This window comes from Pagrus major, chromosome 24 (assembly GCF_040436345.1).
Source record: "Pagrus major chromosome 24, Pma_NU_1.0".
Taxonomy (NCBI): Eukaryota; Metazoa; Chordata; class Actinopteri; order Spariformes; family Sparidae; genus Pagrus; species Pagrus major.
Window position 1 is genome coordinate 14,326,361 of NC_133238.1, and position 26,967 is coordinate 14,353,327.

Here is a 26,967-nt window from a genome sequence, read left to right on the forward strand (position 1 = left end):
CACAACGACACTGATACAGGTTATTGATGAGGATCATGTAAAGTGTGTGTGTGTGTGTGTTGCAGGAGCGGCGTCTCCACATGTACGTGGTTTACTGTCAGAACAAGCCGAGGTCAGAGTTCATTGTCATCGAGTACGAGAACTTCTTCGAGGTAACGCATCGCTTCTGTTGATTCAACATTATTCAACTTTTTATAGAAATAATTGCTGATTGATAATTTCTGTTGATCACTTCATCAGTAAATCGACTTATGCTTTCAGCTCTAGTGGTAAATAACTGTTCATGGTTTTATTCAGTATTCTCTCGGTGAATAAAAGCAAGTAAGCAACAAGAGACACAAACACAGATGTAGGCTTCACCAAACGGGCTGATTTTTGAATGGAGTTTGGTGTGGGCAGTTACGTGAACCTGTGTGTCTCTCTGCAGGAGATCCAGCACGAGATCAGCTGCAGGATGTCGATCAGTGATTATCTGATCAAACCCATCCAGAGAATCACAAAGTACCAGCTGCTGTTGAAGGTCCGCCACAACTTCTTATGTTTTCTGTCTCTGTGTGCTCGTCACACAAACATTAACGTTCCTCTTTATTCATTTCTTTTTCTTAGGATTTTCTCAAGTACACGTCCAAAGCAGGACTCGACTGTGAAGAGATCGAGGTGAGTCAAGTCGTTGTAGTCCAAACCCTGCGTTGTGATTGGCTGTTTGTCTCTCCGGCTCGCTCAAGTTTGAGTGTAGATTGATCTCATTACTGCCCCCTGTGGCCGACAAGGTTAAAACACCCAATGCTACTTTCCACCCACAGCCTCTGGGGGTCAGTAAAGACTCTAAAACCTACCAAACAAAAGTACATTTATAATTTATCGCATGTGTTTGTACAGAAAGCGTTGGATCTGATGTCATTGGTACCGAAACGCTGCAACGACATGATGAACCTGGGACGTCTGCAGGGATACGAGGTACACCTGTCCTCTGACTCCTAGAAGTTGTTTTATTCACTGTGCTTCCAATTTGTGTTTTTAGCTTGTCGAGCTGCTCCCAAGTGGCTCAAAATACCAAACAAATAACGCAGTTTTAACCAAAATTAAAATATAAAGGACCAAGAGTAGAACCCTGAGGAACCCCACAATTATTACAAATGTCAAAAGGATGCCGATGTTTCTAAATGTGTGTGTAGGTTGCTGTTTACTTATATGTTAACCACAACTACGATAAGAGGTGAATGTTTGCGGCTTATTTTGTGGAGTTCTGCTGCCCCCAAGTGGCCAAAAAACAAATAACGCAGCTTTGACTAAAATTAAAATATAAAGGACCGAGCGTAGAACCCTGAGGAACCCCACAACTATTACAAAATGTCAACGGGACGCTGATGTTGCTGGATATGTGAGTAGGTAGCTGTTTGCTAACATGTTAGCCACAACTACGGTAAGAGGTGAATGTTTTCAGCTTTTTGTGGAGTTCTGCTGCCCCCAAGTGGCCAAACAAACAAATAATGAAGCTTTAGAGAAAAAGACAGATGAGATAAAACACCCTCTCACCTGTCTGTCTGTCCTCACCTGTCTGACTGTCGTCCAGGGGAAGTTGACGTCTCAGGGGAAGCTGCTGCAGCAGGAGACCTTCTGTGTTTGGGAGCAGGACGGAGGAGTTCTGTCTCGCAGTAAAGAGCGCCGAGTTTTCCTGTTCGAGCAGATCATCATCTTCAGCGAACTGCTGCGCAAAGGCTCCAACAACCCGGGATACCAGTTCAAGAACAGCATCAAGGTTAGACTGGTTCATACTGGTTCAAGACATGGATCTGCGTCAGACTGGTTCATACTGGTTCAAGACATGGATCGGCGTCAGACTGGTTCATACTGGTTCAAGACATGGATCTGCGTCAGACTGGTTCATACTGGTTCAAGACATGGATCTGTGTCAGACTGGTTTATTCTGAGAGTAATGGTAATATTTGTGTGTGATCAGGTGAGTTACCTGGCGATGCAGGACAGTGTGGACGGTGATCCCTGTAAGTTCGTGTTGTGGTCTCGAGGTTCGGCAGAGCGCTTCACCCTGCAGGCGTCCTCCGCCAGCATCAAGATGACCTGGGTGGAGACCATCGCCACCCTGCTGGACGCCCAGAACAACTTCCTGTCAGGTGAGTTCCTCCTCAAACTTCACTCAAAAACAGCCCTGAACTTCCTTTAAATTACTAAAAACGTCCTCAAATCTCCTTGAAATGTCCTTGAGTCTTTCTGAATCGACCTTGTATCATTGGATCAAGCTAAGTTATCCTTGAACCTCCCTGAAAACAATCATTGGATATTTGTGAAATATTGTTCAATCTCTGAATCATCAACAAATCTGTGACACACTTGAATCTACCTGATTCTAACCTTGAGTCTCCCTGGAACATCTGTAGATCTCCTTAAGTCAGCATCAGATCTCCTTGAAACCTCATGGGATCTCTTTGGTTCATCATCGATTTCCCCAAAACATCCCTTAATCTCTTGGATAAATATCCTTGAATCTTCTTAAATCACCTTAAATCTCCCTGAATCATCCTTGAATCTCTGTTATTGATCCTTGAATTCACGAAATCTCACAAAATCAGCCTTGAACTTCACTGACTCATCATCAAATCTATATTTTTTATACCCCCCCAAAAGACAGTTCATCATTATCCTTGAATCTCATTGAATCATCCTTCAGTCTTTTGATTTTATCTGGTTTAGTTGAACCTGAATCTGATCCTGGTTCTGTGTCCACAGCTCTTCAGTCTCCCATTGAGTACCAGAGGAAGGAGGGCGGGATCTCTGTGACGCGTCCTCTGTCGTCAGGGCGGCCGCCGTCGGCTCCGCCCACGCCCAACGGCCACGCCCCTCAGCCTCCTGCTGACACCGAGCAGGACGACCAGGTTTGGATCTCCCGTCCTTCTTTACTTCTTATTTCTGTAACATATTTCAGACGTGTGACTTTGTGACCTTCGGCCCCTCAGGAGCTGGTGATGGTGCTGCAGGACTTTGCGGCGGTGCGCGAGGACGAGATCTCGGTGTTCCGGGGGGAGAAGGTTCAGATTCTGGCGTCCAACCAGCAGGGTCAGAGTCTGGTGTACCGGCCGGCCAACAGCGACTCGCCGGCCGCCGAGGGCTGGGTGCCACGCAGCGTGCTCAACACACACTGACACACACACACAATAAGACACACACACTGACAGCAGGGTCAGAGTCTGGTTTACTACAAGAACACACACACGGACTTAAACACTGCACGCTAACAGGGCCAAAGGCATGCTGGGAAATTCTTTGAAGTGGAGCCTGAAGGTGGTGATGGCGACACATCGGTGAGCCGTTTATAACCACGACGAATCGGAAACCAACAGCTGGATGAAAGTTCACAAACAAGGATTGTGAGATTGAAACTAGCGACTCTCATTATCTGACTGATGAAACAGTTATTGTCTTGATAAACTCATTAATTGTTCTTTAAAATGTCAGAAAACGGTCAAACTTGTCACAGAAAAAAAATTAAAGCACATCTGAAGATAAAACTACAGTGTGTAATCTGATTTAAACTATGAATCAATAATCAAATCAATATTTTACCCTCCTGATGCTTATTGACCACTAAGAACAGTCCAGAAAAACTCGTCCGGATGAAGTGACCTTCAGAGAAACAAGAATTAAACTCAGTCAACCCTCTGCTGCCACCTGGAGGCAGGATGGCACAGGACAACACAGTCTGCTGTCAGACTGGAGGAAGGAAAATATTAAAATACACATTTAGGTGTTCTGGACATTCATGTAAATTCACATATTTTTAATTAGACTTGCATTTTGCAACGACCAGTCTAGGACCCCTCAAAGGTTCCCGGCCTCCTGGTCTGGACCCCTCCCCAGTCTAGAGGAGGCCCGGCCCCCTGGTTGTGACTGACATCACCATCCTTTGGCTCCACATCTCATGAATGTTTCTGAAAACACTTCAGGTCCTGATTAGCTGCCAGTGTTAAAAGACTAACTACACACACACACACACACACTCCCAGCAGCAGGTACTGTTAGACTCCTCCCTCCTTCCTGGTGCTTCGACATTCAGCCAAAACACACCTCCGTCCTCACCTCGTCCAATCAGACGACGCCGTCAGGTCGGCCTACAGTTTACTGCCCCGAGCAACCAATCACCCTCTGATGACATCACAAACTGTTTCCTGTGGGTCAGTGGGAGGGAGACCACGTGACCACACCTTCGTCATCATCATCATCATCATCATCATCATCACCTACAGACTCCAGGAAGAGACGATTAAAAAATACAAAATAAAAGCCTCCTGGAAGAGAAGAGGCCAAAAGACCCGTCAGCCAATCAGAACTGAGCTCTCTGCGTGTCATCCTGTTAATAGTGTTTATAAACAGACTGAGAACACACACACACACACACACACACACACACACACACACTCACACACACTCACACACACACCACTGCTATGATGAAGAAGATTAATTATGATGATTAAGATAATTAAGAATAATAGAATCTGTTTTTCACCTCGATAGAAAAAAACTGTTTGTCATATTAATGTTTGTGTGTCAGAGAGAGAGCGTGTGTGTGTGTGTGTGTGTGTGTGTGAGTGTGTGTGTGTGTGTGTGTGTGTGTGGTAGTGACGCTGTCCTGTGTGTGTGTGTGTGTATGTGTGTGAGTGTGAGTGTGTTTTCCACGGACAGTTAGGTGGTGTCCCGGTGTAGCGTTGCCATGTGTTTGCGGTGACACCTGTTCTTTTGTCTTGATATTCTGATTATGCATTATGTTCCTGTATATAGACCAGAACCTCCAACTAACTCCGGACACTGAACCTGTCTGTCTGTCTGTCCGGCCGACAGACAGGCAGACAGACAGCAGCAGCAGCTCCACCTACTGTGACTGTCTGTTTCTACGACACCTTCACCACGCTCTCTATCTGTCTCTCTACCTGTCTCTCTCTCTACCTCTCTGTCTCTCTCTCTGTTTCTCTGGTGCCATTCTCAGACAACACCCCGGTCCTTAAGGAGCGCCGCAGCCCGTCCGGTGCACTATGAAGGCTGCAGGGAGGGAAATAGCAAACTATCAAGTGTTTAAGGTGGAACGTCACCTTCTGAGGTCGTGTTTTAGACCATACGTTTGGTTCAATGTTCAAGCGACAGTTCACCTTCAAATTAAGAGGACAGGTGTTCCTCTGACCTGCAGTGATATTTATCCATCGGGATCAGCTGTTCTCAAATCAATCAATCTTTATTTGTATCGCACCGATTCACAACAGAAGAGGTCTAAACCAAACGGCTTGATTCATTCATTGACAGAGACCCAACATGAGCAGCACCCGGTGACAGTGGAGAGAAAAAACACCTTTAACAGGCAGAAACCTGGAGCAGAACCGGGCTCAGTGTTGGACGGACATCAGCTTCCTCACTTTGTTGCTGCTCGGGACGCTTCACCAACCCAACATGTGGCTGTTTGACGTCCTGGGAATGAGACTCAACTATCAACTGTCTCTGTGGTGCGTTCAGGAACAGCTGGGACAAATCCTACTGACTCTACCTTTAACTTTAATAGTCTTTTATATTAATTATAATAATATGACGTGAGCTTTTTACTGTGATACTCTGAGTACATTTCAGAGCCTGTACTCTATTACTTTTACTGGAGTAAAGAAGTACCTGACAAACATGGCTCTACGCTGAAACGTCCACAGCTCCTGCTAATGTTAGCAGCAAACAGCAACAGTGGTGAGACTTGGAGAGCCGAACATATTGATCTGGATAAATAACTCTACAGGTGAGGAAGGATTTGAATTTTTGATTTTGGGGTGAACTGTCTCTTTAAAGGCAACACACACTGGTGCTGCACGCCGGCGGGTTTAAAACATGTCGTTTCTCGTGTGTTTTGTCAGAATGAACTGATGACGTGTTAATCAGACGGTTTCTAAACGGGTCAGGCTAAAACAGAAAGCTGCACACTTGTGTTAACTTGGTGTGTAGAGATGTAAACCTGTCGCATGATAAAACACCAGAGCGTTTTTAGCCTGCTGGCTCGCTCACAGCTAACATCTGAAGGTGGGTCATGGCGAGATGACACGCGTCAACCATTCATTAAAAACATGTCGCTCTTTATTAAAACGTAACACGTTCTGTTTTACGTTTCATTCGAACCAGAAACGTTACGATATGTGCTGTTGATTATTGTCGTCACGTAAACACAACTTCTAGCGAACGTGTTAGCGAATGACGCGACATCACGTGATGTTTCCGGTGTGTGTCACATTCAGATGTTTAATGCAGCGATCATGTCATGTGGGAGTCACCGTCACTACCTGACATGTACAGTGTTCACGCCAACACCTCCGATAACTTCACTGTGGCACTAAATGATACAGAAGTGCCTGAAAAAGGAAACATGGACGCCTCATCGCTCACCGTCACAGATGTCATGTTCTGTCGACCAAGCAGTGTTTTTAACCCACTGAGCTCTTCAACCATCCCACGTAACATGAACACGGCATTAGTCGGGAGAACGACGCTAAAATACGGATTGTTCCTTTATCATGAATGGAAAATGATTTTGTCTTCAACAACGTTGTGATTGGGAGAAATAACGTGTTTAAAAAGAACTCGGAGTGCACCTGAAGGGTTCAGGATGGATGTAGTGCACCTGAAGGGTTCAGGATGGATGTAGTGCACCTGAAGGGTTCAGGATGGATGTAGTGCACTATGAAGGGTATAGGGTGCAACAAAGTGCACTACAGAAGATTATAGGGTCCAAGAGGCACACTATTAGTGCACTATGAAGGGTTTAAAAATGAAGGTAGTGCACTAAGCAGGGTTCAAGGTGGAAAATAGCACACTATGGAGGGCCTGAGGTGGGAGGTAGGGCACTATGCAGGAAGTACACAGAAAGCAGTGCACTACAGAGGGTTTACGGTGGAAAGTAGTGTACTAGGAAGGGTTCAGGGTGGAAAATAGTGCACTACAAAGGGCGTAGGGTGCTGTTTGAGACCTAGCCTTGTTGCCGTTTGGCAAACTCAACTAACCAATCAAACAGTGTTATTTGTACAGAACTAACAGCTGCTAACTGACTGCTAACAGCTCTCTGTCGTTGTTTGTAATAAACTTCATTTTTCATCCAAAACGGCCTGTTTCCATTCTTTGTGTGCGACAGACGTGATCAATAAATCTATAAGTGATTATATTATGTGATCAAAGGTTCTTCATGACTGTAAAACATCACATATCAGAATCTATGTTTTTATAAAGACACGACGTAATCCAGAAAAAAAGATGTTTGGGGAAATTAAAGGTTATTAAATTCACAGTGAAGTTTATTGTTTCAGTGCACTGATGTCAATAAAGTTTATTATTAAGCTGTTAGATATCTTTCTTCTGTTATTACATGTTTACCATCAGTGTTTGAGACGCAGATATCAGGGATCAGAATGAAAAACACTTATAACAGCTGAATTAACACTGGAAACTAAATGATCTATAATATAACTTTACATTTTACAGATCCACTGTTTTCTCACACAGGTGTTTATACTGAATAATTATATGAAATAACATTATTATGTTGTTCAAATTGTAGACTTTTAGTGTTTATGCAACATTGATGTTATCTCGCACCATCTTTTACGAGTGTAATATAACGGTGTCCGTCTGTATGACAGCACGTATCTGTAGTTTACTGTTCTTTATGTAATACGCTGTAATAACGCTGACGGGACGCTTGAAGCGGGACGTGACCTCTGCTCTCTGGTGCCAAAGTCGTGTGAACATCAGTCACTCGTAATGTATTTATGATGTTTTTATAATAACGTTCTGCACTGGAACAAACTGAAGCCAGTGAACTTCATCTGACCCATTACAGAACTGTGACCCGCCGACACAACATCACATCCTGATACGAGAAGCAGTGAAGCCGTAAACTAATTTAACCAATTACACAGCCGGAGATAGAGACGAGGCTGAAGGTCAGACCTGACGGAGGGAAATCTACTGAGACCGAAACACGTTAGTGACGAGTTAAAGACTTCAACACAAACACACACTTATCAAAACTGCAACACAAAGACACACTTATCACAACTTCAACACAAAGACACACTTATCAAAACGTTAGAGTCTTTGAACGCAGCAGTTTGTCTGCAGCTCTGATGTTTCACTGAACATGTAAATGTGAATAAAAAGTTTGTGTGAGTCGAACATTTGACTGAATATTTTGGGGTTTGAAAAAACGACGAGTTAACAAAAAACAGACGTCGTTCTACGTTTATTTTACGTTTTTTATATCTGGAAACCTTCACTGTAAAAATGATTATTGTAACTGCAGTTTGTTACTGTTGATGTAGACTCACAGTCACAGACATTAAAGTTAGTGTTTAATTAATGTGTACAACTTGTGTATAGTTCATACATTACAATATCATGCAGTTATAATAACATGATGAGTGTGTACATTTACAACATTTACAGTTATATTACAGTGATTCACTGTGATTCACTGTTAGACTACAGTATCTACTGATTAATAACAGGATGCTCTGTATCACAGCACACTCACAGTATTCTCACTGATAACGGTAAGTTACTGTACATTTACAGGACTCTACACTGAAATACTGTAAGTTTATTTACGAACTACACGTAGAAACCACAAGAACTTCTTCTTGTTCAGCTTCCATTGAGTCAAACTCTGCCTTCAGCAGGCAGAACCCTCGAGCAGAACCGGACTCACTGCTGTTAAATTGAATTGTTGCATTTTTCTTTTCTTTGTTCTCTTCCTGTATATTTAATCGTCTTCCTCTCGATGGATCTCCGACGCTCAGGTCACCTGTTGATCTCAGCATCTAATTATGACTTTTTATCTCATACTCTCAGTCTGGTTTCCTTTGGATCCGCAGATCGATGGATAATAAAATAATCACCGTTTGCAACCATAGTGAGAATATTTTCATATACAATAAAGATTTTAAACTAAATCTTGCAGTTGTGGAACACCAGTGAGGAACACCAGTGAGGAACACCAGTGAGGAACACCAGTGAGGAACATCAGTGAGGAACATCATGAGGAACATCATGAGGAACATCATGAGGAACATCATGAGGAACATCATGAGGAACACCAGTGAGGAACACCACTGAGGAACATCATGAGGAACACCAGTGAGGAACATCATGAGGAACACCAGTGAGGAACACCAGTGAGGAACACCAGTGAGGAACACCAGTGAGGAACATCAGTGAGGAACATCATGAGGAACATCATGAGGAACACCAGTGAGGAACATCAGTGAGGAACACCAGTGAGGAACATCATGAGGAACATCATGAGGAACACCAGTGAGGAACATCATGAGGAACATCAGTGAGGAACACCACTGAGGAACATCATGAGGAACACCAGTGAGGAACACCACTGAGGAACATCAGTGAGGAACACCGGTGAGGAACACCACTGAGGAACACCAGTGAGGAACACCAGTGAGGAACACCAGTGAGGAACACTGGACATGTTTAATACAGTTGTACTGACATGAAACAGGGCGTTGGGTGACTTTATGGTTTAACGGCTGCAGAGCAGATAAAGTGCAGCGTGTCTCAACAGGCCGACTGATAACTCACCGATCATCAGGTCAAGGATCCATCAAGCAGCACTTTGTTCACCTTCACATTTAAAGCACAAACAGGTAATAAATCCATTTAGATAAGCAGCGGACTGTTCCTCACAGTGCTGCTCTGAAAAGGGACATTTTAATAAAAGTCACATTAAAACATAAAACCAGAGACGCTAACGTTTGACAGCAGGTCCAGATGTTCTGACTTGTTTCAGTTGGTCCTGGGTCCTGAGGAGCGTCAGGAGGTTCAGGAGGCGCAGACCAACACGCAGTCTTTTATTGTGAAAAGCAGAGTGAAGTCCACAGTTACGTAATCCACACAGTCCCTCTCACATGAGTTTGGAGATCAGCACGTAGGAGACGGCGGAGGCTACATAAGAGCTGCTGCTGGTCTGTGTGTTCAGTCGCTGGTGGGGCCGCAGCAACAGTGCATTCTGGGAAATATCAGCGGAGAAACATGCAGTCGATATTTGGAAAAAATGGACTGGAGACTCCAGAGCCGGTGAGAGCTCCAGTGACAGGTCAGATCCTCAGACGGTCGTACGCTTGTTTCAGAGGGTTTCTAGAAGATTAAAGGAGCACTACGTAGAAATGAAAAAACTAACTCAATAATCAAACTCTCTGTATGTCTATATGTGGCGGACCCTGCCACCTCTCCAGCTTCATATTGTAAATATTAAAATGACATGTTTGGATTTCTTCTCTAAAACTACAGACTGCTCCTTTAACACTTCTGGTTTGTAAATGTTAAGAAGCTGTTTATAAATTAATGTGATGCTCTGCAGCGCTTTGACTGAACGTTTTCACTGTTTATGTGAAATATTCACTCAGAATTAAAAATACACAGTGAAAAACAAATTCATGTTTTTACTTCAACTAAAATATTATTTTCCAACAAGTGCTTTAATTTAAAAACACAAGTTTAATAATGAGAAATACTTTTCACAATATTATCATATTAAAACTTTAATCAATAATATTTAATAAATATATTAAATGAGAAAATAACGTTCAGTGTTTGCTTTAGATGTGACCGTTGTACATTTTAACACTTCAAAGCTGTAAAAAGTCAGAACATTATTTTACAGTACTTGTTATTTTATTATTATTGTTTTCTCAACTCCACAAATGAAATTATTTGCACTGAAAACTGTTTTAAAGGAGATCAAGTAAAAAATCTACTGTGAAACAACATCAATCGTTAACATCACAGCAAGAATGTAAAGAAGATAAAGTCAAACTGGATCCTGGATGATTTTATAGAGTAACAGAAACAAATCTGCGACGTCGACCGTCAACGTCATCGTTTGTGAATTCATATTAAATAAAATAATAAAACATATATTGTTTCTGTGCACCAGTGACCAAAAATGGAAGATTTAACAGATTTGAAGGGAGAATTATTAATCTTCTCAACATCGTTTGTGCAACATCCTGTCTGATAACACGTCAAAATAAAATGCGTCACATTTGGCTTTTTTCCAGTTGATAACAACTAACTGGATTTATGTGATTTAAATCTATAACCAGTAACACTCAATAGTTCAACCATAAAGAAACAGTGTGGCAGAGATTTCTGTTTCTGGTTTTTGTTTTTTTTCACACTTTTTGTAGCTTTTTCAGGTCCCGGCTGTTGATAATTATATTATAAATTATATTAATGATTAGTTGTTTAATCAATTGGTTGATCAACAGAAAAAAATCAGAAACTGTGTAACTAACAGCGTGAGGCAGGTGTCCGTCCGCCGCTGAGTCACCAGGCGCTGCTCGCAGGGGGATGTTGGGTCTCTGTAGATAAATGAACCGAGGAGTTTGGTTTGGACCTGCTCGGCTTGTAAAGTGTCCTGAGATGACTTCTGTTGTTAATTGGCGCTGAACAAATAAAGATTGATTCAAGACTGAGATTATTTCCATAACTGATGAATCATTGGAGCCATTTTTCAGGCAAAGATAATGAAAAAATATTAAACATTTCTTAGTTCCAGTCGCGACTGAGACGACTTCCTGCTTCACCTGGTCAGGTGTCACAGTAAACTGATGCTCTCTGGACCGTTATCAAACAAAACCAGACGTTTGAAGACGTCACCTGGTAATTTAATAGAACGATTGATGGGGAAAATAATGAACAAATAAAAATGACAGGTATTAAATGTAGCTTCATTAACCAGGTAAACAACATCAGGTAGAGGAAGGTAAACACCTGTGTGACCTTTGACCTGCAGGTTCCATCCCGTCCTGGCTGCAGGGCACTCTGCTCAGGAACGGGCCGGGCCTTTTCTCTGTGGGCGGCAGCGAATACAACCACTGGTTTGATGGCATGTCGCTGATCCACAGCTTCACCTTCACCGACGGTGAGACTGATTAACGACAAGACCAATGATTATCACAACGTTATCTCAGGATACTGAAGTTCATGTAGCATCGAAAATCTCACGGTAGAAAAGTCAAACTCACTGATGTCTCAGTTGGAAATCCATCATGTAGATCTGGTACCTGGTGTTGTTTCAGGTGAGGTGACGTACAGAAGTAAGTTTCTGAAGAGCGACACCTACAAGAGGAACACCGAGGCCGACAGGATCGTCGTCTCCGAGTTTGGAACCATGATCTACCCAGATCCCTGCAAGAACATCTTTTCCAGGTACAGACCAACCTAGATAACATCTGTTCTAGTCCATCCAGGAGATGTAGAGATCTGTTCTAGTCCATCCAGTGGACGTAGAGATCTGTTTTAGTCCATCCAGGAGATGTAGAGATCTGTTCTAGTCCATCCAGTGGACATAGAGATCTGTTTTAGTCCATCCAGGAGACGTAGAGATCTGTTTCTGTCACCAGGGCGTTCACACATCTCTGCAACGTCATCCCCGACTTCACCGACAACAACCTGATCAACATAATCCGTTACGGTCAGGACTACTACGCCTCCTCTGAGGTCAACTACATGAACCAGATTGATCCCGTCACCCTGGAAACTGTCGGCAGGGTACGTCAGTCTCCACCCGCCTCCTGAAAACACCAAAGTGTAATTGATCTGGTCCAAATACTTCCTCAAACCCATCACGTGTTCTCTGTACGACCCAGATCAACTACAGGAACCACATTGCTCTGAACTTGGCGACGGCTCATCCTCACTACGACAGCGAGGGTAACACCTACAACATGGGCACCGCCATCATGGGCCTGGGTCGACCCAAATACGTCATCTTCAAAGTCCCAGCTGATGCTTCAGGTAACAGGACGTAGTAATCTGATTACAAACCTCAGTGTAGGAACAGCTCTTCGTGTCTTTGATTATTTGCTTGAGGAGTTCGTTATCGAATCTGAGTGATTACAGCCGAGTGACCAATCAGACACAACAACACACGATATCAGTGAGGTCACACTGACCAGCAGTGACATCACCACGTCAACACCTCAGCTTTCTCTCCTCAGGTACTCCACTACATCTTAGTGATGAAATGTAACTGAGTACTTTACATGACTCAACTATTGTAGTGAAGCAAAAGTTTGAGGTTCTTCTACTGTACTTGAGTATCTCTGCAATACTGTACCTAAGTACAAGTCATGTGTTACTTCTACTCCACTTCATCCTAGTGATCAAATGTAACTAAGTCGATTGACTCACCTACTGTACTTCAGTAAAAGTTCAAGGTACTTGTACTTTACTTGAGTACCTGTCCTCACAGTCTGACAGCACTGTGCCGTTTGTTTCAGATAAACAACAGAAGAAGCCGGCGCTGAGGAAAGTCCAGCAGGTGTGCTCCATCCCGTTTCGCTCCACTCTGTACCCGAGCTACTTCCACAGCTTCGGCATGACCGACAACTACATCGTGTTCGTGGAGCAGCCGTTCAAACTGGACATCATCAGACTGGCCACCGCCTACTTCAGAGGGGTCAACTGGGGGAGCTGCCTCAAGTTCGACAAGGACGACATCGTAGGTTCAAAACTTTACCTCATACAGAACAACGAGCCAATCATGCTCCAAGAAATGTTTGTGTAACTGAGTACATTTACTGTAGTCGTCACACAAAGAGGATCGACGGTTTGACTCCACGGTTTCTTCCCTTCGCAGACTTTGTTCCACGTCATCAACAGAAAAACGGGAAAGGCGGTGTCCACCCGTTTCTACGGCGACGCCTTGGTGGTTTTTCACCACATCAACGCGTACGAGGCTGACGGCCACGTGGTGTTCGACCTCATCAGCTACAAGAACAGCAACCTGTACGACATGTTCTACATCCAGAACATGAGGCAAGAGACCACCAAATTCATCGAGTCCAACAAGACCTTCTCCCCGCCGGTCTGCCAGAGGTTCGTCCTGCCGCTCAACGTCAGCAAGGTACAGACCAACAAACGCACTTCCTGTAACTTCATCAGGTAACGAGTCTGTACGGAGAGTTTGTGTTGATGTGTTTTCCAGGAATCATCCAAAGGGTCGAACCTGGTGACTCTGACGGACACGACGGCCCAGGCAGTGATGCAGGAGGACGGGTCCGTCTACTGTCAGCCCGACACTCTGTTTGAAGGTTCATCATCGTATTATTATTATTATTATTATTATTATCAATGTCCGTCTGATTGTTTTAAAGTGTTTAATCCTCCTGAACTGACGAGTCCCACTCCTCCTCAGGCCTGGAGCTGCCGGGGATCAACTACAAGTTCAACGCCAAAAAGTACAGATACTTCTACGGCTCCAGGGTGGAGTGGTCTCCTCATCCCAACAAGGTGAAACACCTGAGGCTGCACGCAACACCGTCAACATGTCAACACGTCAAGACCATCAACATGTCACTTCATCTTTAATTTTCTGTCCAACAGATCGCTAAGATTGACATCGTCACCAGGAAACACATCGAGTGGCAGCAGGAGTCCTGCTTCCCATCAGAGCCGGTGTTTGTTGCGTCTCCGGGAGCCGTTGAAGAAGACGACGGTGAGGCTGCAGGAACTTTAGTTTCTGCTTCACAGGTTTAGAAACTGGTTCTGACTCTTGGTACTCTCCTTCCTGTAGGTGTGATCTTGTCATCCGTCATCTCTCCGGATCCCAACATCTCTCCGTTCATGCTCGTCCTCGACGCCAAAAACTTCAAGGAGATCGCCCGAGCCTCCATCCCCGCCAGCGTCCACATGGACCTTCACGGACATTTCATCCCTGCTGCCGTGTGACGGCCGACGCGCCTGCTGCGCTGATTATTTATGATTCTTTAATGGAGTCGACCTTTTTTTACATTTCAAACTTAAAGCAGGTTGATAACATTGTAAAAACCAGCAAGAGTAAGCTAGATATTAAAAAGAAGAAAACAAAAATCATTTTTATGCAGAATGAAAACAGATGTCGATGGATCTGTATGGTAGCAGTGGGACGTTTAGTTAAATATCTGTCATCTCCAGTTTGGGTATTTCTATCTTCGTATTTACAGAAGCTCTCCAACATAATTCTATAAAGTCATTAATTGGATTAAAAGTCGTATTTTTTGTCATATCACCTTTCTTTGACAAACATGTTTTAGTGCTACTGATCGCCCTGTTAATGCAGGTACTAGCTTGGCGCTACTAGCTTAAAAATACACGTGAAGTTTGTGGATTTAATAACTTAATCTGTCCATAGAAAGTATGTTTTTTCTTAATATATCTTAGTTTAAACAAAACTGAGCTAGCTTAGCCGTTTTGTGTTTATATATGTGAGGTATTTATTCAGTTTGGTCTCTAGAAGTCATAAACGTTAGCTTAAGTTTGCTAGCTGACTCAACACTAGAGATTATCGAGGCTCGGCCTTGATTTTCCATGAAAACAAGGATAACGCTTAGGAAAAGTTTTTTTATTTGACAGCTAATCGCCCCACAACATGAATACATTTTGATAACATCTTTCATTTTGTTGGTAAAAGTTGTTTAATCATTTATAGATTTATCGTATTTAACAAACCCTCTCGTGTAACGTTGCTTCATTAACGAGCCCAATGTGCCATTTACTGCCAAACAAAGACAGTATGAACCCAAAATATTCTGAAAAGTCACTTTCTGTAGTTTTTGTTCTTCACATTGACTGATTTAAGGGAATATTAAAATATATTTAATATTACATTTCCTGATTAGATTTTAACGTCTCAGGACAGATTTTTGCACAATAAGTGGCAACAAGATGCAGAAATATATATTTACACATTTTTCTTCTGTTCTGTTCAAATCTGTCGTCGCGTTAAATAAAGATGACGTGTGTCACACTCAGCCTGATGTGTTCGAGCAGTTTTAAATCAAATCCTCACAGATGTTAACGAGATGTTAACGAGAATGGTAAAATCACAGCCTGTCGTCTGGTTTCCGTTTACCGACACCATCATGAACAGTCGGGTCTCTGATGCAGTCACATGTTTTAGTCCGGTCCAGTTGAAATACTAAAGCTCAGCTGAAGCTTTTGAAGCCGTTTGGATCAAATCTGACTTTTATTTTAACAATCTGACATTAAGTTAACAGTTAATATCAACAGTTAATAATAAATATCTGAGAATATCCCAACAGATGCAGCGTTAAATTCATTTGATATATTTACATTTTATTCTTTTCATGTCACATATTTTGTTTTCTGTATTTTGAGTGAAGCTCGTTGTTTAAAGTTTAAACGTTAACGAGCAGAGAAACATCTTCAAACTCAACAATCAAACTCTGTTTTCATATCTGAATAAACAAACTGACCTTAAAGGACAACACAGTTTATACTGTTTTACTCTGTTTATATGTGGCGGACCCTGCCACCTCTCTGGCTTCAAACAGCCTGTTTATTCACTGATGGAAGCAGTTTGTATTATTACCTTAATAATATTGTAAATATTAAAATTACATGTTTGAATTTCTGTCATTGTGATTTTGTTTTCACACTCAGCTGTCGTCCTTTCATGGATGAATTATTAAATAAAACAATATATTTTTAACGTTTGTTTTTAATGTTAAACTGAAGAATCCTGCTAATAACTTTTCTCAAACATCTTATTTTGAAGGAGTTACTGACTTCATGCATCAAAGCTATAAAAAGTAACTTAAATCATTTTATTCTCAGAAAACCAGACGAGTAAAAACAATTTTATTATTTTAAGATGTTTGAAATACTTTCATCTGTTACTGAAAACACATCTTCATGCAGCAAAGTGTATATTGTGATTAATAAGGAGCTGACGGAGCAGCGTGAATCCTTCAGGTCACTGCGGCGGACAGATGTTTTTAACAGCTGTTTGAGTTGAATAATATTATTTTTACTCTTCTAGTCTTTAAGATGAAGAAGATTTAACAGTCATTCAGGAGATATTTCAAGTTAAGACGCCAAATCTCAAAAAGGAAACAAGATACAGAGATGATATTTCTGTGTTATAGTGTGGAGAAGGCTCTGGAGGTCCGCCACCTGGTGGCTGGGACCAGGTACTCCAGCTTAAATGGTCATAACTGGCTTCTATAAATCTTCGTACACGACGAATAAAAAGGTTAAAATCTGATAATTAATATTCTGATATTCGTGTTCTGACCGACGAACCTTCATCCTGTGAGATCTGGACTGAAAACTCTCAAATCTGCAGTTTCATGAGAATCATGGGAGTTTATTACATCAGCAGTTGCAGCAGAAACAGTTTAAAATCCTCCAGAGGTGACACCCTCTGCCACCCCCCCGCCCTCCAACATGGCCGACGGAGAACACGAGTCAGCTCTTTAAGTCTTTCGCTGCTGCTTCTTCAATGATTTTGGTGTTTTGTGGAAAGAAAAGAAAAAAAACTCCTGTTTTCCTCCTCCAGCCCTGGTGCTGCTCAAAAACAATCCCATAATGCACCTGGTTTGGCTGAGCGCCGACCCTGCTGACTCGTCAGCCTCGTTTAGCTCGTGAGCCTCAGTCTGGGGAGGAGGGGGGCGGAGCCTGGGACACGAAGCAGCAGCCACAAATCAGAGAAGAAGAAAAAAAAATAACAACGTCGATGCTGAAGAACAGGCACGTTGGAATACTGAGTGTGTGTGTGTGTGTGTGTGTGTGTGTGTGTGTGTGTGTGCTAAGCTATCACTGTTTACAACAGTGGAAAAAACTGTTCGTTTCTCACAGAAAAACACTTTCACGTCTTTTTTTTCTTTTCTTTTTTTGTCCTTCCATCGTCGTCATCACAGGGAGGAAGTGTGTGTGTGTGTTAATCTCTGAATGTGTGTGTTTGTGTGTGTGAGGCCCGTCAGATGATCTCGAAGGTCTTCTTCAGCTCCATGATCAGCTGCCAATCAGTTTTCTGCATCTCGTCTCTGAACCAGTTCTTCAGAGCATCGATGGACGCCCGCGTGATCTGAAGCACACAAGCACACTGAGATGTTAGCACTGACACACACACACACACACACACACACACACACACACACACACTATATATACCTTTCAGACGGCGTGTGACGTTTGTGTGTATGTACCTTTAAGACGGGAGGTGTGGCTTGTGTGTATGTACCTTTAAGACGGGAGGTGTGGTTTGTGTGTATGTACCTTTAAGAAGGCGTGCGACGTTTGAGTTCATGTTCTTTGTAGAAAATGTGATTTCAAACAAAACAGACGTTTAGTGTCCGAAGCGTTTAAGCCCCTCCCTCCACCTCAGTGGGCGTGTCCTCACCTTGCTGACGATGATGTCAGTGGCTTCAAAATGGCGGCCGTACATCTTGGGCGACTCCCCGGGAATGGGCTCGATCTTGATGCAGATCTCCTGGCCTTTCTTCGCGCTGTCGACTGACTTGTGATTCATCTCGATGCTGGTGACGACGCCGATGTCCACAAACTGGAACATTAACCAATGAAATTATAATAAATATCATCCTACACCTTTAAGACAACCAATCACAGTCGTTCTGAGCGTCTCACCCCTTTAGAGGGGACGCAGAGCGGCGTCCCTTGTCGCAGGACTCCGGCCTCGATGGTCACGCCCATCACGATGGGGTCTCTGGAGTTAAAGATGAACTGGGGCAGAACCTTCAGCTTCACTGGGAACACGGCGACATGCCTGAAGACAGATCACAGAAACACTTAGAAACCTGAAGAAGCGTCGGAGCAGGAGACGTTCGGTCGGGTTGAGTCGTCCTACTTGAACTCGTCCTGTTTGGCCTTCTTGTAGTCCTCTCTGTACTTGGTGAAGGCGTCGAACAGATGGTAGATGATCTCAGCCGAGAAGATCCGAACCCCCAGACTGTCGGCCATCTCCTGACTCTCCCTCTCCACCTTCACGTCGAACGCCAGGATCACCGCGTACCTGAAGAGACCACACAACACCTGGAGTCGTGAATCTGTTCATAACGTGGTGACATGATGTGAACTTAAACATCTGGAGATGTGACGTACTGCAGGTCGTGCTCCAGCATCGCCGACGCCTTCATCACGTCCCTCTTGTGGACTGGACCGATGTTAATACCAGCGTACTGCAGGAACAGAGGGGGAGGTCAGAGGTCAGAGGTCAGCTCAACCTGCTAGTTTCTGCTTCCTGTTGCTTTTCAAAATAAATGTTCAGAAGCAAACGTCTACTGTACAACTGAGTACAAGTAGCTATCAAACTCTGGAGTCAGTATGGAAGGAGTCACAGGTGAGGAGACAGACAGGTGAGGAGACAGACAGGTGAGGAGCCACAGGTAAGGGGGGAAAGACAGGTGAGGACACAGACAGGTGAGGACACAGACAGGTGAGGAGCCACACAGGTGAGGAGACACACAGGTGAGGAGCCACAGGTGAGGACACAGACAGGTGAGGACACAGACAGGTGAGGAGCCACAGGTGAGGAGACAGACAGGTGAGGAGACAGACAGGTGAGGAGACAGACAGGTGAGGAGACACACAGGTGAGGAGCCACAGGTGAGGACACAGACAGGTGAGGACACAGACAGGTGAAGAGACAGACAGGTGAGGACCCAGACAGGTGAAGAGACAGACAGGTGAGGACACAGACAGGTGAGGAGAGACAGGTGAGGGGACAGACAGGTGAGGAGCCACAGGTGAGGAGACAGACAGGTGAGGAGCCACACAGGTGAGGAGCGACAGGTGAGGAGACAGACAGGTGAGGAGACAGACAGGTGAGGACACAGACAGGCGAGGACACAGACAGGCGAGGACACAGACAGGCGAAGACACAGACAGGTGAAGACACAGACAGGTACTCACGGGGACTTTAGAGGTCCGGAGGAACTCGAGCAGGGCCTCCAGAGATCCCAGCGTGGACGCCTGGACATAAACTCCTTTCTCCTCCAGTTTGATGGAGCTCAGAGTCTGTTTGAGCTCTCGCACCAGTTCATCCTGAAAACCAGCACAGTCAGTCCAGTCTGTGTGTGTGTGTGTGTGTGTGTGTGTGTGTGTGTGTGTGTGTGTGTGTGTGTGTGTCTGTCTGTGTGTGTGTGTGTGTTACCCTCAGGACGGGGACCTCGTCGTCCTTGTGAGCCACCAGCAGGGGGAGCCCCGCCAGCGCCTTCTCCAGGTCTTTACCCAGAATCTTCACTCCCTGAGCCGTCGACACCTCCTTGTGCTTCTCGTACTGACTCTAAACACACCAATCAATCAATCAATCAATCAATCAATCAATCAATCAATCCAGCAGATACCACCAGGGGTCATGAGGGGAGTTTATGGGAAATCTCTGCTTTTATTTTGAAAAATGATTTCCCAGCAGTTCACCTTGACTCTGAGCTCCTTCAGAGGCGGCGGCAGCAGCAACCCTCTGATCTGCGTCACGATTGGTCCCTCCACCCCGGGGACGATGATGGTCTCGCCCTCGCGCAGACGACCGTTAATCAGGATGACGTCTATCGTGGTTCCCATACCGGGCAGAGCTTTCACCTGAACACACACAACTCAGCAGGTGAGCTCATCCAGACGGTGGAGTACAGGTAAAGCTAGAAAATAAGACCGTCTCACCTCCATGACCTGAGCTCGCAGCTCCTCGCAGTGTGCTAGCCGGCGAGCTAACATGGTCTGGGTGAGCTCGACCAATAGGGCAATGAGGTTTCCCATCCCGTCGCCGCTGTGGGCCGAGGTCGGAACCAACGACACAAACGTGCGGGGGTCTTTATTCTCGTAGAACAAGGCGGCGTTAAGACCCTGAGGAACAATAAGACAACTTAATACAGGTCAGTGGTGGAGTTCCTCAAGGTTCTGCTCTAGAACCATTAATGATCATATCTGACCTCATAGCTATGACTGGTGTAAGGTTCTATGCAGATGATACAATGTTTACACATCAGTTCACCTCATTATACACCCTGTTCATTTTTATGAGACAGAACGTACTTTAAAAAACACATTCAAGTGTTTCAAGTTGTTTTTTAGGTATTTTACTTTTTTTTGTTTTCCTTTTATAAGTATGTTACATTTTTATATACTTGTAAACTCAAATACTTCCAAAAACAAATATAACTAATATTTATACTTGGAGAAGTAAAATACTCAAAAACAAATAATTTGGTAAACAAAATGTCAAAACAAGACAAACGCTGTGATTGGTTGATGGGTGATGATGTAATGACGGACACCTGCTGAGCGAACTCCACGATGACGGCCTTGGCTCGCTCGTCGAACTCGTCCTTGGTGTTCTTCTTCTGCTTCTTCAGCGTGGTCACGATGTCGGTTTCAGGACTCTTCTTCCAGTCGTACAGACGGTCGACCTGAGGACAGGAGACGACACCGTCAGAACAGAAGAGGAGGAAGAGGAGGAAGACGAACAAGAGGAAGAAGAAGAAGCAGAAGAAGGAGGAAGAAGAAGAGGACACACCTGAGGATGGACAGGTGACTCACCTTGTTGAGGGCGACGATGAACGGACACTTCTTCTCCTTCAGCAGGTTGATGGACTCGAGCGTCTGAGGCTCGAGGCCGTGCATGATGTCCACCACCAGGATGGCGATGTCGCACAGAGAGCTGCCTCTGTTCCTCAGGTTACTGAACACACAGGGAGCAGGTTACTTCTACTCCACTACATCTGACAGCTTTAGTTACTAGTTACTTTTCAGATTACCTTCCTGTCCAGTGAAAACCACGTATCTCCAAGTATCAGAGTACCAGTAAAGTAACTGATCACATATTAACATGTGAGTCAGCTGATCGTCAGTTTTCATCTGACATTCATTTAACAATGTAATCTGCAAAGTAACTAGTAACTAAAGTAATCACATAGACGTCGTGGAGTGGAAGTATAAAGTAACAGAAAATGGAAATACTCAAGTACAGTACTTGAGTAAATGTACTTAGAGTACTGAGAAGCTTGTTACCTGAAGGACTCGTGTCCTGGTGTGTCGATGATCAACATGCCAGGAATCTTCAGGTCGTCTTTTTCAAACTGCACACACACACACACACACACACAGAGACACACACACACACACATCATTATTATAGTGTGTGTGTGTGTGTCCGTGTGTGTGTGTGTGTGTGTCTGTGTGTTGTCGTACATTCTTCACCATCCTCGTCTGCTCCTCGATCGTCTCTTTCGGGACGTTTGTGGCTCCGATCTGCTGAGTGATTCCTCCGGCCTCACCGTCCTGCACGTTTGTGTGTCGCAGCTGCACACACACACACACACACACACACACACACACACACACACACACACAGATCAAAGTGTTACTATAGCAACAGAAAACAGTCACTCAGTAGATCTGCTATAGTCAGTAAGGTCCTACTGAGAAACACTGAACTACACCAGACAACAGTCTGTACACAGAAAACCAGTCAGCAAACACTCAACAGTCGGTAACTAGTAAACAGTCCGAACAAACAGTCTGTAAACAAACAGTAAACAGTCGGTAAATGAACAGTAAACAGTCGGTAACGTTACCTTGTCGAGGATCTTGGTCTTCCCCGTGTCGACGTGTCCGAGCACACACACCACCGGAGACCTCAGTGTGTCCACGTCCACGTTCTTCAGGTTCTCCGCCCGCCGTTTCTATGGAAACACACACAGAGCCCGTCAGTCAGAGACGGGCTGAAAACAGACGAGCTCTCACTCCTCCCGTGTTCCTCACCTCTATCCTCCTCTTGGCTCGGTCGTACAGCCGCTCCTCCTTCGTCCTGTCGTCGTCCTCGCTCTCGCTGCTTTCGTCCTCGCTCTCCTTCGCTGCCCTCTTCTTCGTCTGACTGGCCGATGTCGCCTCCACCTTCTCCGCCTCCTCGTCGCTCTCCTCCTCCTCATCGTCGTCGTCCTCGTCATCCTCCTCGTCGTCCTCCTTGTCTTCCTCGTCGTCCTCCTCGCTGCCTGTAGGCTGAGGTTGGCCGGAGGGTTCCTCCTTCACCTCGATGTGGACTTTCTTCAACTCTGACACAAAAAACAGGAAATATGAAGAGTTTTAATACGACTGCAAAGACTGGAGATATTTTTCATTAACAAAACAAGGTGAATCTTTTGTGGTTTCCTGTTGAAGATGGATAATAACCTTTCTCCTCGTCGGTGGCGATGGCCTCCCAGTCGTCCACGGCAGCCTCCAGCTTCACCTCTGCACGGAAACAGAGGAAAGAGTCGTCACGGCAACGAATACAAACCATCATCATCGCCACCCATCACCTGCCTCCTCGGTCCTCCGGACTCACCTGGCTCTGGGGCCGGCGTCTTGGCTTCTGTTTCCATGGCAACGGGCTCTGGAGTCTCTGACGTCGGTGAAGTGATTTCTGATGGAGAGCGAGGACAACGTTTTAAATCAGGAGAAGTGTTTGTGATTGAGTGATTAACGAGCGGCGGCGTGGTACCTTCAGGAGTTTGGGTGGTGGGCTTCTTCTTCCGCGTGTAAATCGGCTTCTTCTTTGGCATCGAGTCTTTGGATGGCACTTCAACACCTGAAGAAGACAAAACGTCTTTAACAACTCCTGAACTTTATCAGAAGACGAAGAAGAAACAGAAGAAGCAGAAGAAGAAAAAAGAAGAAGAAGAAGATAATTTCGGCCTCCTTCACATGAAAACGTCTTTGTGTGATGACGATCATCAGCTTTTGTCTTTTTCAGAGATCCTCTATTGATTTGTTTGTGAGGAGGGCTCACTCTGGACAGATTTGAGAATCTTTGGTTGAAGGCTGCTGAATGTTATTTTTAAAGCTGCGATGTGATTGGTCGTCCTCTCACCTTGAGCCTGCAGCATCTTGAGCGTGGCCTCGGCCCGAGCTCGAGCCTCCCTCTGGGTTTTCGTTAGCAGCTTGCCCTCCTTCTTCAGACGCTCCTTCCTCTCCTTCTCCTTCTGCTTCTTCTTCTCCTTGCGCTCCAGCTCCAGTCGCTCCTGTCGGGACAGAGGAGGAGGTCAAAGGTCAGAGCGGAGTCTGACAGACAGATCGAACAGAAGCTAAAGGAGGAGGTGTTGTACCTGCTCCTGCCGCTGCTGCTCCAGCTCCTCCAGCCTCTTCAGGCGCTCCTCCTCCTCCCTCTTGGCTCGCTCCTCCTCCTACAAACAACAAAACGTCGCTCTCAGACAACAGACAGACTCCGAACTGAACTCTATGACTACATTTCCCACAATGCCCGACCTCCTTCATCTTGGCCAGAGCCTCCTGCATGGCCTTCACTGTGGCCTTGCTGGGTCCCTTCTTCTTCTCCTTCTCCTCCTCCTTCTTCTCTCCCTTCTTCTTCTTCTTGTCCTTCTTCTTCTTGTCGCCCTCGGCCTCGTCTGCAGGAGAAGAAGAAGAAACACGGTGAAAAGTTTCCTCGATGCATTTTTGTTTCTGTTAATTGTGTAAAAAGTTTGAGTCTTACCCTCGGCTGCCGGCTCCGCCCCTTCCTGTTCCTCCGCCGCTGCTGCAGGTGGCGCTGTCGGAGGGGGCGTGGCCTCTGTCGTCTTCTTCTCTGGCTCCATCTTGGCGTCCACGCCGGTCTCCTTCTCCTTCAGCTTCTTCTGCTTCATCCTCTCCTCCTCCTTCTTCTTCCTGTCGCGCTCCTTCTTCTCCGCCTTCTTCTGCGCCGCCGTCTTCATCTTGAAGCCTCCTCCCTCCTCCTCGTCCTGCTCCTCCTCGCTGTCCGCCTTCGCCGCCTTGCCTTTGTTCTTCTTCTTCTTGTCTCTCCTGGAGGTGACCTCGTCGTCGTCGTCCGACTCGTCATCGTCGTCTTCCTTCCCTCCTCCTCCTCCTCCTCCTCCCCTCACGCCTTCGTCCTCTTCATCGTCGGACACTGAAGCTTTTTTGCCCATCTTCTTGTCTTCTTTGGTCTTCAGGCGAGAGCGTGAGCCGCTGTCGTCGTCAGAGTCGGAGGGAGGAGCAGCGGGAGGCGCCTGCAGACAGACAGACAGGATCAGTACGGAGGCTCAGGAGGGACAAATATGTGGTTTCATATGTAAAAAAAACTGTCTTCACCTTCTTGATGTCTCTCTGCTCTCCGTTCCTCTCGTCATTCAGCTGAGCTTCACCTTCCTCGTCCTCGTCCTCAGGGCTGGCTCCGCCCTTCTTCCCCTTCCTGGTTTTCTTCTTCTCTGGTTTTGGAGGCTCGACGCTCTCCACTTCCTCTGTGGCGTCTGATTTCTGCAGAGGAAACAGGAGCGCTTTAATAAACCCAGACATTTTGTGGAGCTTTGACGTGAAATGAGGGTTTGTTGTGACAGTAGTTCACTGAGGTGTGGTCACCTTTCCCTTCCCTCCCTGAGTCTCCAGAGACAGCTCCTCCAGCTCCTTCAGGATGTCCTCCTCACTGCAGGAGGTCAGAACACAACATATCAGCAGCGACGACACAACCAGCTGTGTTTACATCTGACTGACATGTACATCGATAAGAGAAGAATGTGACGAGGAGGAAAGGAAGAAGAAGAAGAAGAAGAAGAAGAACAACAACAACAACAACAACGAGGAGCAGTAGAAGGAGAGATTCAGCTTGTCGTACTCGAAATCGTCCTTCTTGGCTCCTTTCTTCTTCTTCTTCCCTTTCGGCTCCTTGGAGGCTCCGGCTCCTTCGATCTCGGCCGCCAGAGCGTCGATGTCGATGCCGTCATCTTTGGCACTGAGGACAGATCAATCAATCAATCAACACCTGATCACCGACTGACACCTGACCACCGACTGATAGCTGACACTGACACTGACAGTGTCTGTCTGGACTCAGTGAGGTGCACAGACCTCAGCACAACTCTGTGTGTGTCAGAACAATACAAACTGCTGACTCTGCTCTTCTAAACAACCTTTTATTTCCCATCAGCCCTCTGAAACACACACACACACACACACACACACCAGGATGAGGAGACCTTTCACTGTCTGTAATCATGATGTCATATGTGGATGATGTCACACTGTGTGGGACTGTCGACTGCTCAGATATCTGTGGAAAACCTGCGACGTTCTTTAAACGTTCCTCGAGCTGCTGAACACTAAGAACAAACACTAGTGTTTCTAGGACAGAGGCTCAGATATCATACAGACAGGGAACACAAGAAGAAGAAGAAGAAGAAGCAGCAGAAGAAGAAGAAGCAGCAGCAGAAGAAGAAGCAGCAGCTCTGTGATTGGCTGTGCAGGTCTCAGAGTTCCTCGTGTTCTCTGTGGGGTCCATACATGTTATATTCTGTCAGTCACGTCGAGTTTAATTTAATTTAAAGGTTTTTCAGGCTGAACTTTGATTTTCTCAACCCAACACATCCTCCACCTGTCTGTAGTGACGTCACTGGTCAGCAGGTGAGCAGGTCCCAGCGTTACATCAGCCACCGTCAGCTGTCACACTCACAATGACCTGTACAACACAGATAGCGAGCTAACAGCTAGCCTAGCCTCCAGTGCTGTCCCCGCCTGTGGCTCCCGTTAGCAGCTAGCAGCTAGCAGCTAGCTGTGCCAGGTGACAGGTGAGCTGTCAGGGAGCAGCTGGAGTCAGGTCCAGAGTCACAGCTCGAGGCTCAGACTCAGAGCTGAGACAGCAGCCGGCTCACACGGAGCTAACGCTAAGCTAAGCTACCTGACTGAGCGGAGTCTGTAGCTAACACCGACAGCAGAGCCGTAAACAAGCCCCCACAGGCGGAGGCTGGCCCGGGCCGGCCCGGGTGAGCCCGGGTCGGCCCGCCTGCTGCCTGTGTGACTCATCTGAAGCCATTCCCAGGTGTTTAAACTCCACCTGCACACGCGCACACACACACACACACACTGACTCGTGGTTAGCTTCTGCTATCAGCTAGCCGCTAAGCTAACGCCGTGAGCAGCGGGCTAACGGGCCCGTTTTGAGGTGTTCACGGGGCGGGAAAGTTTCGCCCCGGCGGGTGCGGGTGCGGGCGGGTGTGGTGGGTCAGCAGGCGGTGCTTTCTCTACCTGTCCTCCCCGGATTTCTTCTGTTTCTTCCCCATCCTGCGCTGCGCTGCTCCGCGTCTCTCCGCTGGCCGACACACACGACGGCTCGCATCAGACGAAGATCGTCTGCTGCCCTACACACACGGGAGGACT

General features: G+C 45.7%; 3 protein-coding genes across 4 annotated transcripts in view; 2 read left to right on the forward strand and 1 right to left on the reverse strand.

Moving 5' to 3' along the window:
• Positions 1–3,524, forward strand: part of LOC141020459 (kalirin-like) — a 43,942-nt gene extending 40,418 nt beyond the window's left edge. Inside the window, exons 50-57 of the mRNA XM_073495547.1 lie at positions 66–152; positions 428–520; positions 607–657; positions 880–957; positions 1,574–1,759; positions 1,961–2,132; positions 2,746–2,891; positions 2,973–3,524. Of these exons, the coding sequence (XP_073351648.1) occupies positions 66–152; positions 428–520; positions 607–657; positions 880–957; positions 1,574–1,759; positions 1,961–2,132; positions 2,746–2,891; positions 2,973–3,158 (999 nt within the window). The 3' untranslated portion in view covers positions 3,159–3,524. The remainder of the gene's footprint in view (positions 1–65; positions 153–427; positions 521–606; positions 658–879; positions 958–1,573; positions 1,760–1,960; positions 2,133–2,745; positions 2,892–2,972) is intronic.
• A 6,498-nt stretch (positions 3,525–10,022) lies between these two features.
• Positions 10,023–16,458, forward strand: bco1l (beta-carotene oxygenase 1, like). The gene is made up of 11 exons (XM_073462648.1): positions 10,023–10,138; positions 11,840–11,968; positions 12,126–12,255; positions 12,450–12,597; positions 12,696–12,843; positions 13,329–13,549; positions 13,688–13,954; positions 14,036–14,141; positions 14,246–14,340; positions 14,434–14,545; positions 14,624–16,458. The coding sequence occupies exons 1-11, from the start codon at positions 10,075–10,077 to the stop codon at positions 14,776–14,778; spliced, it is 1,575 nt and encodes a 524-aa protein (XP_073318749.1). The 5' UTR covers positions 10,023–10,074; the 3' UTR covers positions 14,779–16,458.
• Positions 16,459–17,176: 718 nt separating this feature from the next.
• eif5b (eukaryotic translation initiation factor 5B) lies at positions 17,177–26,939 on the reverse strand. Of its 2 annotated transcripts, XM_073462647.1 has the most exons (26): positions 26,836–26,939; positions 25,430–25,546; positions 25,177–25,240; positions 24,910–25,074; positions 24,317–24,827; positions 24,091–24,230; positions 23,931–24,008; positions 23,696–23,846; positions 23,327–23,413; positions 23,171–23,248; positions 23,017–23,076; positions 22,609–22,898; positions 22,422–22,529; positions 22,036–22,146; positions 21,856–21,923; positions 21,385–21,526; positions 21,123–21,254; positions 20,509–20,691; positions 20,269–20,430; positions 20,003–20,134; positions 19,762–19,893; positions 18,952–19,028; positions 18,698–18,862; positions 18,478–18,616; positions 18,233–18,394; positions 17,177–17,917 (listed from the first exon to the last, which is right to left on the reverse strand). In XM_073462647.1, the coding sequence occupies exons 1-26, from the start codon at positions 26,868–26,870 to the stop codon at positions 17,810–17,812; spliced, it is 3,597 nt and encodes a 1,198-aa protein (XP_073318748.1). In that variant the 5' UTR covers positions 26,871–26,939; the 3' UTR covers positions 17,177–17,809. The 2 variants fall into 2 exon arrangements, with proteins under 2 accessions (XP_073318748.1, XP_073318747.1); XM_073462646.1 differs by having other exon boundaries at positions 23,171–23,413.
• Positions 26,940–26,967: the final 28 nt, after the last annotated feature.

Bases quoted from the DNA above. Each gene is read 5' to 3' on its own strand.
- bco1l (XM_073462648.1), top strand. From the start codon at position 10,075: ATGCAGTCGATATTTGGAAAAAATGGACTGGAGACTCCAGAGCCGGTG. The intron at 10,139-11,839 runs GTCAGATCCTCA...TTTGACCTGCAG, and splicing joins GGTGAGAGCTCCAGTGACAG to GTTCCATCCCGTCCTGGCTG. The intron at 13,550-13,687 runs GTAGGTTCAAAA...TTCCCTTCGCAG, and splicing joins AGTTCGACAAGGACGACATC to ACTTTGTTCCACGTCATCAA.
- eif5b (XM_073462646.1), bottom strand. From the start codon at position 26,870: ATGGGGAAGAAACAGAAGAAATCCGGGGAGGACAG. The intron at 22,530-22,608 runs GTGAGGAACACG...GTGTTTCCATAG, and splicing joins GAGCCAAGAGGAGGATAGAG to AAACGGCGGGCGGAGAACCT. The intron at 20,692-21,122 runs GTGTCCGTCATT...ATTGTTCCTCAG, and splicing joins TCGTGGAGTTCGCTCAGCAG to GGTCTTAACGCCGCCTTGTT.